The 14,311-nt window shown below is 29.9% G+C and overlaps 1 protein-coding gene across 2 annotated transcripts in view; it reads right to left on the bottom strand.

Moving 5' to 3' along the window:
* Window positions 1–925: 925 nt before the first annotated feature.
* Window positions 926–14,311, bottom strand: part of LOC131043302 (alpha-mannosidase) — a 228,837-nt gene continuing 215,451 nt past the window's right edge. The window contains exons 26-27 of one of the 2 annotated variants that reach the window (XM_057976493.2): window positions 1,490–1,558; window positions 926–1,409 (exon numbers count right to left, since the gene is read on the bottom strand). In XM_057976493.2, coding sequence (XP_057832476.2) covers window positions 1,221–1,409; window positions 1,490–1,558 — 258 coding nt within the window. In that variant the 3' untranslated portion in view covers window positions 926–1,220. The remainder of the gene's footprint in view (window positions 1,410–1,489; window positions 1,559–14,311) is intronic. The other variant, XM_057976492.2, reaches the window with a different exon arrangement.

The following is a 14,311-nucleotide window of genomic DNA, read 5'->3' as shown; positions in this document are numbered from 1 at the left end:
TGTATGATATTGCAAACACTATAGTTGATAGTATATTAACATTTAATCATGGGAGATCTTGGAGGGAAGGAGAGAGTGAACGGGCATGAAATAGTCCATTCTCATATCTCATGGTAATGTGATAGGTTTTAAGCATTCTAAATGCTCTAGTTTTTATTTTTTTTAGGAAATAAGTTTAAAATTATATTTGTTGGGGAAATTTTATTGTAGGTCTAAAATTATTGTTCATTTAGAAATTACTTGTGATTTGCAATAGTAAAATAGTTGTAAAGATAGATAATTATGAGCATCTTCTTATTTCTGTATAATAAAGTGATACAATTGTATGCAATATAAAGGCAATGTTGAAAAATAGTGGCTGCTCATATATTAAGTGGTAGATGCATAAGAGACCATCAAATTTAAATCAAAAATTTGTGTACCTTTCAATCAATCCACCGGTAGTCAAAAATTACATTTTCAATGCTATTTTAGCTCATTTTTTAATAATAAATATTTTAGAAGTTAATTTATATATGTTATTATTTACTAAAATAATAGAAATCTTATTAAGAAACAGTTTGATTTTTAAAAGACAACAATAAAGTCTTTTAATATGTATTTAGAGTATGAAGACAACATAAAATAATCCCCTAGCTAAAATCTAGAATTCATTCGCCATCTATTTAAAAAAGTTCACCTTGCCATCTATAATTAACTTTAAAATATATGAAACTTTTCTACTCAAGTACGATAGAAACTAGTTACTTATTTTGATTCAAGCATTTGATATGAGCATAAAAATATTTCCCACAATATAATGCTTCTTCAAATTATTATTTAAAATGATTGAGATTATATTACATATATGCAATAGAAAATAAATTATTATTATTAAAGTATATAGGTGAGTGGTGTATTGACAAGTTGTCATAGTTTGGGACTATAATATTGTATTCAAATTCCTTTTAATATGAAGATGGAGTCTTTATTTGAAGCCTTTCCAATTGGAGAAAGTTAATTCCAATCTTTGGCCAATATTAAAAAAGTATAATAGCTTCTCGAGAACCTCTAATTACGTCCTCTTGGAAGAAATTGATTTATATATTAAAGACTACAAGTAAATGTACTTTAAAACTAACAATAAGTGAACCACCTAGTTATTGGAAGAAATTGGTTTATTTATTAAAGACTACAAGTAAATGTACTTCAAAACTAACAATAAGTGAACCACCTAGTTATTAGAATTCTAGGATAAAAGTGCGTATTTCCATCGGACCCAACTCTACAACCATGTCATTAATATCCAGAGGACCACCTCTTACACTCCTAGCTTTTGTTGTATCATCACCCATTACTTTCCAACTTAATCTCTTCATTTTTGACTTCTCTTGATTAACTGACAAACTCATCTCCTTTATTTTCAATACCTATAGTTATAGATCACCCAATCAATCAATAATTCAATGAAAAATTAAGTAGAAAAAATGAATAAATATTGTAGTTTCACCTTTTTGGTTGAGAAAACCTTTTTGAGCTCAACTTTTGCAAGTTGTGAATATAGTGAGTCTTCGCCTGCCTATTGTGTCATAGATGCTAAATAATTAGTAAAATCAATCTAATAATATCTCATTTTTTGTTGAAGAATTAAAATTTATGAATGATATAAATCTACATTAAAGTATGACACAAATAAAATTTATTTGAATTTTATAAAAAAAAATTATAAGCATTGATGTATCTTTTAACGCTTCCACTTTATTTTTATCAAATCAAAAGTCATGGATAGGGACGTGTACATTTAAATTATCTAGATGCTTGCATGCACTTTGATGCATATATAAGTGATAATGAAACAACCTAACGAAGTGAATTAGTCTTACAAATAGACAATCTAATGAAACTACATATTTTTTTGTAAGTATATATATGTAAAATCTAGTGTTTCTTCTAGGAAATGGAGACATAGTTTTTAAGGACAAAAGAAAAAATATGGATGATGTGAGACAACCATTTCAATAAATTAAACAAACAAAAAATAATTAAATTTTAAAATTAATTACAACATGTTTTTGATTAAAAAAAACGTTGACTAGGGCACTGACCCTTTAACATAGTCAAAGACCATCAACATCCCAAAAACAATAGACCTCATCAGGCAAGCACACAAAGGGGCTTGCAAGACCAAAAACAAAATTGACCCAAATCAAGGAGGAATAGAAATATCCAAGCCTTGATTGGGGAAGGTTTGGGGAAGGGTGAAAGACCTCCCATTTTGCCTATGACAAACAGTCATCCATGCAATACTATCCTTTGGATCATCAAGGGAGAAAATGTTCGGAAGGGGGTTCGTGTTAAAAGGACCAATAGAATCATCAACAGGCTGCAAGGAAGCCACAAAAGATTGAGTAGGCACCACATTAGATCCAACACAAGTAGCTTTCGAAGGTTGTAGTGAAAGTGCTACTGGTTGCAGATGAGCCGCAGGAAAAAGGTTGTGAGGTCACAGAATCTAAAGGAACGCTAGTACGATCATGTGTGAATATAAAGGATGTTGAATTTTCCTTTTAAATGTATCTTTTTATTTTTATGAACCATTGAGAGTGGGCTATATAGTTAATAAAAAGGAGGATGCCCCTTAAAATCCCTAAATCACCAAGATTTCCAAACAATAAAGGATGTCACCTAGGATGAATCACCTTGATACACTAATAAAAACATATTTCTTTCTACATTTGTCAATGAAATGAAAATATTGGATGTGTACCAAAAAAAAATGCATTGAAGATACCCAAAACCAAGGTTCTCTAAAGTTGAAAAAAAGGAATAGAAATTCGCTATCCAACCCTTAAAATATTTCATATACTCAGTTATTACTAACAAGAATTGTACTATTATAAAATTGGAGTAATTTTGAATTTAAAAAATGAAATGGAAATATAAAGATTGCAAAGGGAGGCTTACAAATATATTGTATTTTATTTTTTCGCCCATCTTTTCCTTTATCCTTCTACCAAAAAAATATTGCATTCATAAATAATCTATTGCTTATTAGATTCAAATTATTTAAAAAATCATCATAAAAGCAATGTATTTTCTTGAATTAAAATATATTATCACCACATTAAAAAAGAAAGTGATTCCAAATCATTTCTTTTTCTCACTCTTCCCACAATATCCTTCATGTTGTATTCTTGCATCTTTAAAAAAACTTGAAAGAGGGCCAAAGCACGGAGTTGTGTCACACTTTGGGCCAACAGAGGGTAGTCTGGACATAACTACCTTTGGCCCGCGTGGCGTCGAGAGTCTGGCCAGACTCCCTTAGTTCAAATGGTGCCATCCAAAAAAAATTCAATTTTTTTTAATGTTAGAACTAAGGGTAGTCCAGTCGGACTATCCTATGTGGCATGTGATGTGGCACAAAAAAGGTCAAAAACTCTATATTTCTAAAACTTTTCACTTCTTCTCATTTTTTCTTCAAGCAGAATATTTTTTTACAAAAATTAAAAAATACTCTTTTGTAGAGCTCGAAGTCACGAATCTAGAGATATAATTTTTTTAGTATTTTGATTAATTTTAATATTTTTTATTAATTAAACATTATGAGTAGCTTTTTAAAGTTCAAAAAGAGGCTGATTAGAAATTATAAAAAAAAATTAAAAAATTGTTTTCACTAGGTGAGAGAATATTCTCGAAAAGGGTGTTTTTTTTTTGTTAATGATAAATTTGGTAGTCAAAAGGTGATGTAATGAAAAACTATCAAATTTAGCTATGTTGGACTTCAAAATATTATAACGAGAAAAATATACATCAAAATTATTTTTTAATTTTTTTTAACACTGCATATATATGTTCTCTATTTGGTAAAAAAAAATCAGAAAACAATAAGTCTATTTTCATTTCTTTTGGTGCAGACCCTGATAATCTGTCTTTGAATTTATAAAAAAAATATCATCTTTGATCCAAATTTTTTTTTAAAATAATAGACATAAATTTCATTCATATTTCTACATTTGATCAGTTTACATAATTTCAATATCCAATTTAGAAATGTACAACCTGAGTTGGCCTAGTGGTGGAGAACTTGTGCTCTTGAAAGAGAGGTCAAAAGTTCAAATCCCATAGGGGGTAGTTTATGTACATTTTATCGGCTTTGGCCTATTACTGATTTAAAAAAAAAAAAAATCAATTTAGAAATGTCATTTTTATGGGATCAAAGTTAAACAGTTTTAGTTATGTTGGTCGGTTCCTTTATAAAAATGTGACACAACATTGTGTACCAATAAATCCTCTCACACATTCAAAATTCAATCACTAATCTTCTCTAATGTTCCATGGATATCACTAAAATTTTAACAAAATTAAACAAAAAGAAATAAACCATGAACTAAGATTTATAGAATATATACCTTCTCAAAGAGAAATAAACATTGAACTAAGATTTATAGAATATATACCCTTCTCAAAGACATCTACTCATCTCCCTTTTGTTTAGAAAATGGTCAAGTGCAATTGTTTAGCTCTTTTTATTTAGCAGCCCCCACACAAAATTTGAAGGAGCCCTTTGTGGAGCTAGTGGTCTTATATTTTTATTTTATTTTTGTACTTGTTTTAAGTAGTTCTTTAATTATATTTGTTCTACTATATAAATTGAGTTAATAAGAGAAATTTTCAAGATAAAATTTGGAGTAAAAAAGTAAAAAAGAAGATAAGGAAATGTGTATAACTATGTGGCATAATTTTTATTATTAGTGGTTGCATAATTTTAAACCCCTTATTTTTCATGACTTATTTTCAATCTCTAAACTATAGCAACTCTAACATTATAGAAGAATATTCTAAATTATCTTTTGCACTTATTGAACATTTACATGGGACCATAGGTACCCCTAAGATATTAGTATCAAAACTTAAAAATAAATCACCTTATACCACCCTATTATTTCAAAGGAAAGGAGTAAACATATGCATCTTATAAACTTAAAAAATTATATATTTTCTAATTTTATAGAGATAATATATCATGAAAGTTTAAAAAGTAGCTTTCTAATAGAACATTGCTACCTTTTAGATATATCTTCAATTCATAAAGAGAAATAAGAGAAACATATCTACATACTCTATATTTCCTTTTACCTTGTTCCCCTCTAAAACATGCCCATGAATACATTTATATCTACAAGTTATTAATAATTTTTAAGAGGTAAGACGTGAGAAATAGCCATTTAGAAGTGTTGAACCACTTTCATTTAAATCTGGTGCATTAGTTGCATATGCTTTTAGCTACATCATACAAGCATATATTATACTAGGTGTGACAGGACAAAGAAGAGCCAAGAGAAGGTGTGTTGCAGCCATTTGGTAGGGATTAAATGGAGATATAAGTATGTAGAGGTAGCCCACACATGTGGAGAAGATAATGAGGCACAAGTTGCAGCGATAATATGTGAACAAAGTAGGTTATGTGAAGGAAATGAAGAATTTTTGTGGATAATATTTATGGATAGTAATGATCTCAAGTTTGATTGTGAGGTTGAGAAAACAAGGATGATACGGGGAATTCAAAATTTATTGGATGTTGTAGTTGAAAGGTTGATGGAGAAGAAGCAATTGGTTGCACAAGGAAAAGAAGATGAAGAAGGGCCATTGGTGACTCTTTGATAATTATTTTTATAGTGATTTAAATTTGCAAGCAAGACATAAATTGCAATAAGATGTCAAGCCTATGGCATTGAAGAAGAGGTCCTCATGCAAGAGGATAAAAGAGAAGATATGGAAGAGTTCTTAGCTGTAACATGTCTTTGTGAGGGCATGAAGGAGAAAAGATTAGAGATTGCAGTTGTCATAGAAAGGAAGATGAGTGCATTAAAAATATATCGAGAAGATCCTTGTACAAAAGGATGATTAAGAAAAAGAGTGAGATTGAAAGAGCATACCTTGAGGAGGCATGAAAAAGGGAAGCAGAAAGAAATTTGTCGCAATGACTGAGAAACCAAATTAAGGTGTAGACCTTAAAGACAATGAACGAGTTGCTGCAGTGATGAGTCCTTTGGAGGACACAAAGATGATGATGACAACGGCTGATGAAGAAGAAGATGTTGGAGCAACAAAGAATGAAGAGGTAACTTTTGATTTTCTAAATTTTATGATGAAAAAGTTGATGTGGATTTGCATGTGAAGAGATATATAAGAAAGAATTAGTGCAAGTTTATACAAGAAAGGACCAAATCAATTTTGTAATTGCAGATTGGTGTGGAGATGTTAGATGTTTGTATGTAGAAGTTGTATAAGACGTTGCAGGTGAAATTTGGTGGAGGTAGTCAATTAATGATGGGTTGTATCCCATAAACAAGGAGAGAGGGAACTTCTAGGTGGAGGAGGACAGGTTATAGTGGAACTAATTTCACACTAAGAGAGAAGAGTGCAGAAAAAAATTGTTGGGGGAGAGTGATGATTGTTCCAACTACGTGCTGGAAGAGGAGGAAGAAAAAATGAATTTGAGTTGCATGTTTCAGTAATAGAGTTCTCTACAAATTATTGTAATTTGAAAAGATGATCAAACTATTCAACTCTACTTTTTAACCTATGTTCACAAACTTATTACCCTGTGTGTCTCATACGGGAGCACCTAGGCCAGTGAACAATCCGCATCCCAAAAATGTTTGAGTTTTGGTTTTTGTTTGTTCATATTAATTTTAATGTACATTTGTGGTTAGTTGGCAAAAAGATTGGACAATGTTGTCATTTCCAGTGACAAAATGTCCCGATAATTTCGTAGTCTGGGGATTTCCTCTTGTTCAGAGCTACACTCATCTGACATTTAGAAAATATTAATATTCCTGTGGCAGAGGTCTAGGCCAGTAGAAGAAATGGTCCCATAGCTGGAAATGTACAAGTACAAAACAATTTTAAAACAAAAGAAATTTATTGTTTAAAATAATCCAGAAATCACAAGGGTTGTGTCAAAGTCTTGTGTGGCAAAGAGGGGAGAATAAATTTCAGCTTCACTGGAGAAAAAGAAATGGAATTGACAGAGAGTGGGTGCTGATTTTGGGAAGAAATACAAATTTGAATAAGGAAGAATAGTCTTTAAAAAAATGCAGAAAATAGAGGAGAAGGAGGACTGCACAAATGGAAGAGAATGGTGCTGAAAAGAGAGGGAAGAGCTTTAGAGGGAGATCGATGGGTGCGTAGGCATAGAAAATAAGAATAATTCTCATAAGAGAATTACAGATTTAATACAAAGGAAGATTGATGGAGGATTGCGCAGTGTAGTAAGAGGGAGCAAGCACAGAATTTCAAATTTGAAAATTCAAGTTTTGCAAACTGTTCACAAAACAAGGGAAATCCACGCAGCGGACAGAAGAAGAAGAATGAGTGTATGGTAAATCTTGGGCCTCCAAATACATGGGAAGTGGTGTATTTTAGTTGTAATTCCCTTCCTTTATACCATAGTTCCTTTCATCTCTCTTTTAGTGTTATATGGGGATGCATCTCCAAGTTCTAGGTGATGACTAGATGTAAAATACCATTTAAGTTCTAGGTCTAGTTACGATTATTTAATATATATACCATAAAATTATATATACTGTTACCATATGCAAAAGGGCACCTAATTTGGAAGGACTCTTGAGATTTTCATGGTTATCCCTCTCCACCATGTGTCTTTAGTTTTAGGATGGTTATAAGAATTGCTGAATATGGGGTTACCAAGAGGACTATGACTAACATATTTGATCAATCATTATTATTAGCTGTGTAAAAAGTATGTTAAAGAAATTTGTACACATACATAGAGTTCTTAGGATGTAATTGTATCATTCTTGGTATTAGGGATTAATTAGCAAAATTAAGAGTTGCTTTCTAAGTTGAGAGGAGTTATTCTTTAAGAGGCACACACAAATTAGACTTGGACTATTTCACACCCTTAAGTATTGGGTCATGGTCTTCAACCCATAATTTTAGAAATGGTTTTCTATGTTTCTTTTTCTTTTTCAATATACGGTTTGAGATGGAAAGCATGTGATAAGTTACATGTAAGGTTATAATTTGGACTAGAGAACTAGTTGTTGTTGTAAGTCATTCAAATACTAAGTATAGTTCAATTATTTAATATGTAATACTGCAGGCTAATTATTGGGATTTAGGTGATACATACCAAGGAGAATCCCTTGGGATATTTTTTATCTACAAACTTCATCATGGTGAATTGTGATGGATTGCAATAAAATATGATCATTTTTTAGGTATTGTGGTATAGAAAACATGGCAATTTACATATATTAATGATGATGTAGGTCTTTTGGTAGATCATATATGTTGTTCAACATGCAAGGGTGTCATAATAGTAACTGCAAGGTATATAGAAGAACTCAAAATTACATATCACTTTAATGTTTATTGGAGCATGCCCAGTAATACAAGAGAAGCCATAATAAAATTAGTAAACATGTTAGCATGATATAAGGGTCAGATAATGTCTTAGAAGATTATACAAGGTAATGAAAATAATTTGGAGTGAATTCATATTTGTATATATTATAGAAAGCAATAATTTGGTAGTAGTGGTTATACAAGGAACATGCTAATACCAATAATGTAAAGAATATAATTATTGTTTCATAGTGTGTGCTAGTGGCATAGTTTAGAAGGATATTCTCCACATGGATACATCTCACTTGATTGGAAGTATGATATTCTAAGGTCACATGTATGTACAATATACGGTTACAAGTCTCTTGGTATTATGTAAGTTAGTAATATAGTTGGAAGGTTGATACTCCCATGAATTCATACATACATATATAGTTTGTGAAAATGTGTCAAGGTTACTTTAATTTATTAACTCATGTTAATAGACACATAAAGTATTGTGTATATTGTTGGTATGTAAACATTTGATTAGTTACAAAAGATAGGTATGTTGTAGATTGGGACTTTGTAATAGTTTTCGTATAGACCTTATTGTATTGAATTTAAATGATAAAATTATGAGCACATTTTGGTGTTGGGTTCTCTTGTAAGGGTTTCCCACATAAATATTTGTGTTGTGTTTAATCTTGTGACTACATGCAATTTCACTACTTTCATACATATTGTATTAGCTTTATTACATGTTGAATATTAAAAAAACACATAATGCTAGAATTAGTTTTTCTAATTTATCAATCATTTATAATAAAGGTAAAAATATCTAATATTTGCTATTGAAAATGGTTGATATTTTGGGTGATGTTTACTTCATTAGATTAAACAGACATAGTGTGTGGTAGAATAATCCTATAGTGATCAAAAGGTTAAGATTGGTGTATAAATGGAATAAAATAAAATCTTTAAAGGATTATGTTATAAAATAAAATTGCATTAAATCTATAATGATTACACCAACCTGTCTAAACTTGACAAGTTCAATTATCAAATCTTTGAACTATGGAAGTTTAAAATAGAGGTTGTTCTAGTTGAGAGAGATTAGTAAGATACATCTACAAAAATTACTAGAATATTTGATAAGAAAGCTAGAACTACGATATAATTTTGTCTTTCAAATTATATATTAATGAATGTGTCCCAAGTAGACAAAAAATTACTATGGAATATATATTAGGTACATTATATCAATTTATAGCCCAGTAAATAAATATGTTTTAGAAAAGAAGGTATAATCTTTTAAAATTAAGACGATTGTGTAACTAATAATTTTTTTTTTTTTAATATGATATTGAGTCAACTTGCATCAATAAGAGTCAAAATAGATAAATAAGATAATGTGTTTTGTTGATTTTTTATTTACCAATTTTATGGGATAACCTGATGATGTCAATCACAAATAATGATACAACACTTAAATTAAAAACATATTTAGCATTTTTGTTAATTAAAGAAACTAAGGTCAATGAATGATAAATTTGTTGATGTCGTTATGGTAAGACATAGATCAAAAGAGAAGAAATATAATAAGATGAGAGATAATAATTATAAAGGTAATGAAAGATCTAAATCTCCAAGTAAATCTAAGGTAGAATTCTAGAATAATGGCAACACAAATCACATAAAGGAGCACAAATTTGAAAAGAAGGATGGCCAATATAATAAGTCCTTTAAAAATGATGAATATAACAATGATGCATTTGTGTTAACTAACATTATTGGTGATGATTCTTGGCTGATTGATTTAGGTGCTTCTTTTCAAAAGACACAACATAAGCAATGATACTCAAACTATACCAATAGTAATGAAGGGAAAGTATTCATTTTAGATAATAAATCTTTGAAGATTTTTAGTCTGAGAATGGTCAAAATAAGTTTCATGGATGTTGAGTACAAACACTCATAAATGTAATGCGTATATCATAATTAGAAAGAAATACTATGTACGTGTTTGAAATATATTATGTAAGAATTCATGTTACTTTTGATGAAAAGGGGTGTAGATTAGTAAGGTTAATTTGGTGCTTTGTAAAAGAAGTGAGGTGTGGTACTTTTTCCAAGCTAAATATGTCAACTTTATCTAAAATTGCTAATGTTACTACATATAAATCAAATTTAGTAAATCTTTTTTAGTTACATCATTTGAGTAAAAATAGTTTGGAAATATTGGTCAGCAAAGGCATGGTGGAAAGTCTTGGTCAATATTTTAGTAGTGTTGACTTTTTGTGAACGTTATGTATCTAAAAGTGTAATATATTGTACTTCAACTTTAGAAGCACTAGAGAAAAGGATATCTTGGAGAAAATACATAATTTGGGCCTATGGACATCCCATCCATAATTCTTTGTATTGATTGGCATTCACTAATTATTATTCTTAGGCTTAAATTTATAGTATTTATCAAGTTTAAGATGTTCAAAACTCTTTTTAAGAATCAAATTAGTAGGGAAACAAATGTTATTAAGATACAAAGTCATATTTAATTGTACTCTAAAAAAGTTCTTAATTTATATAATCATATTGAAATTGTTAGGCAAAGAACTATCTCTTACACAACATAGAAAAATGAGATTGTAGAAAGGTTAAGCAAAACTTTATTAGATCAAGACAAAAGTATGTAGATTAATACATGCATGAGACAATATTTTTGGGTGGGGGTTATTCACACCACATTCTACTTGAAAAACGGTTCTCTCACTTCTACATGAAAAATAAGATCTGATATGAAGTGTGGAATAGAAGAAAACTAGTGGTAACAAACTTAGGGATATTTGTATGTGAGACAGTTTTTCAAATTCCTGAGGAATGGTGATCCACTTTAGATAAGAAAGAAAAAAGGGTTACATGTTCATTGAATATGGATTTAATGTCAAATGATACAAGCTTTAAAATCTAAAAATATTGAAATTTATCTACTCAAGAGATGTTACATTTAGGAAAATTTATGTGAAGTCCAAACTTAAATAATTAAAGGATATTGAAATAGAGATATATTTCATAAAGAAATGGAGCAACATAATGTATCAAATTTAAACATGATAATATGGTAGAAGAAGAGAAGAGCACATTTTGACATGAACTATAGAGAAGCATAAGGTGTAGATATGATAGGAAGTTATTCACAATAAATTGTAAGAAGATCCATTATATAGAAAGATCAATTGATAGGTACAATCTACCTAATTTTTAATTTTTTCTGTAATTTTTTACTAATAGTGAACCAAGTTCTACAGAACAAGCTCTCACTTCCAATGGAAACATTTCTTGGAAAACTGCCATGGATGAGGAGATGATGGTAAAGAAGCAATATTAACCTTATAATTTGGCGGATCTACCTAATGATAGGAAACCCATTGGCTATAAGTGAGTGTTAACAAGGATAATTTTAGTGAAAATAGATCACTTGTGTTGTAAAAGTTGCAAGGTGGAAAAGGTTTATTTCCAAGTTAAGGGAATAGACTTCAATGATGTGTTTTCCCATGTTGCTCAGTTAGTTCAATAAAATTGTGTTATATATTTTTGTACGACTTAATTTAGAAATTGAGAAGATGTATGCCAAGATAACATTCTTGCATGGAGACTTAGAGGAGAGAATTTTCATGAAAAGGCATAAGGGAAACAATGTGAAAGGAAAATAAAAATTACTTTGTAAGATGAATCTAGGTCTTTGTATGGGCTAATGAAGTCTCCTTAGATATGGGATCAAAAATTTGATACACGTGTACTAGAATTAGGTTTTGAAAGAATCAATTTGATCATTGGGTATAATTCAATATGGTAATTGATTGTATGGACTAATTATTGTTATTATTATTATATTGATGATATGTTTACCATCGGATAAAATAAAAGCATTAATTTAGGAACTCAAAACTCAGTTGGTTAGTAAGTCTAATATGAAATAATTAGGAGATACCAAGTATATTATTAGAATAAAAATTTGTAATGATAGAAGTAAAAGGAAACTATCATTAAATTAGAGTAAGTACCTCAAGATGATCGTGTGGAGGTTTAGAATGGAGAACAATAAGTTCACCTCTATCAATTAACACAGGATGAGTATGGAAAAATGTACTTGTAGACACCTGTTTATGACCACTTGATTAAATGAATTATATTTATTTATTCATCTATTATTCAACTATTAATTAAATTCACTATTTAATTAATTCATCCATTCACCCTTCTTCTATTTTAAATAAATTATTCAATTTGATTTAATTCATTTAGCCAAATTCTATCTTTTAATTAAATAAATCATATTTATTTAATTAAATTCCCCATTTACATTTAATTAAAACCCCTTTTCACTTTTAAATAAATCAATATTTATTTAAATCTATCAAATGCAAGTTGCAACTACTAATTAAAATAAATTAATTTTATTCCAATTAAATCCTAAAGAACCCTCCCACTTGAATTCTCCTACAAATCCACTTAGCCACTAATCCTTTCCTCTAGATTCTTCTAATCACTTCCAATTTAGCCTAATCTCCTTCTAATCATTTGTACATTCCTTAAGAAGGAGTCACTTCTCAAAAATATGCAAAGCCTTCATAAAGCATTAAAAGATTTATTTCTTCAACCAGATAACTTCCAAACTTGTAAGGCTCTTACATAACCATTAATGGTTAACTCAACCTTGACCCTTGATTAGAGACTTTCTCTCTAACTTAACCATCTTTTTACCCATGGATCTCTTCAAGCATTCATTGCTTTGACCATGGTTATCCCTTTAACCCTTACACAAGAATTTATCCATTTACTCATCCCTAACCAAATCCCTTAGGGTAACCCTCATGTCTCTTCAGGCATTTAAAATGCCTCTTCTCTTTCCTCTCAAGCCTTCTCATGTTGACAATCATCACCATTTCATTGGTGAAAATTGTAAACATGGATTGAGGATCACCAAATTCTCAAGAAATCCTGACCCTTGTTAAGATTACTGAATCTTAACCATTTGATTGCCTATTTCTTCTATAAATAGGCCTCATTTCCTCATTATCAACATCACAAGTTTTATACATCCAAGTTATAGTCTATCAAAGTCTTAAGTTTTTCATCTCTTTGTTGCAAATCATCATCTTAATAATTTAGAAGCATTGTTAGTATATAGCATTTTATCATGTTAGCCTAGCATGTTATCATTACCATATCATAATCCTCATATTAGTAAGTTTATCACATAGATATTAGTTACATATTGCATATAGATCATTTTTTTATCGCATATCACTCGTTCTTGGAGTTTTCATTCCAAAGTCCAATTGCTCAATGATCTGAGAGCAACTATTGACTTGAGGAATCCTATAAGATAGAGAACAATAAGACACCATTTGAAAGATTTGCTTGTTTAGTTCTAGTTTACTAAGTTAGTCTTTATATCTAATGTTTCATTGGTATGTTAGTTTCTTGTCTTTCTGATTGATTGTCTGACACCACTATTCTAGAATACAGTACTAAATATGAAAATTATTTTGAGTACATGAGGAAGAATAATTAATAAAGTACTATAGGAATTCTCTTGTATGCAATAGTCTACACAAGATTGCACCTCTACTAATCAATGGGCTAAGTGATTTCAGGGTATATCTAGGTAAAGAATATTGTACCTGTAAAAAACAATGTTTAAGTACTCAAAAGGAGCTATGAATAATTGTTTATTTGATCATGCTACTAATGATAGAGGAAATATGTTGAGTGCACATAAATTTGTTGACTCAAATTGGACTAGATATTTTCATAATCAAAGGTATACAAATGTATATGTGCTTATTTTGTATGAAGTAGTAGTGAGTTGGGTGACTCATTTCAACAAACAATGAATCTAAGTTGAGTAGTTAATTAGCGATAGAGGAAATATACTTGTATCTTGCATATAGCTACAATGTTATTTATATCAAGT

The sequence above is a fragment of the Cryptomeria japonica genome, chromosome 5, assembly GCF_030272615.1.
Source record: "Cryptomeria japonica chromosome 5, Sugi_1.0, whole genome shotgun sequence".
NCBI classification, from domain to species: Eukaryota; Viridiplantae; Streptophyta; class Pinopsida; order Cupressales; family Cupressaceae; genus Cryptomeria; species Cryptomeria japonica.
This window is presented reverse-complemented; position numbering and strand designations above follow the sequence as displayed.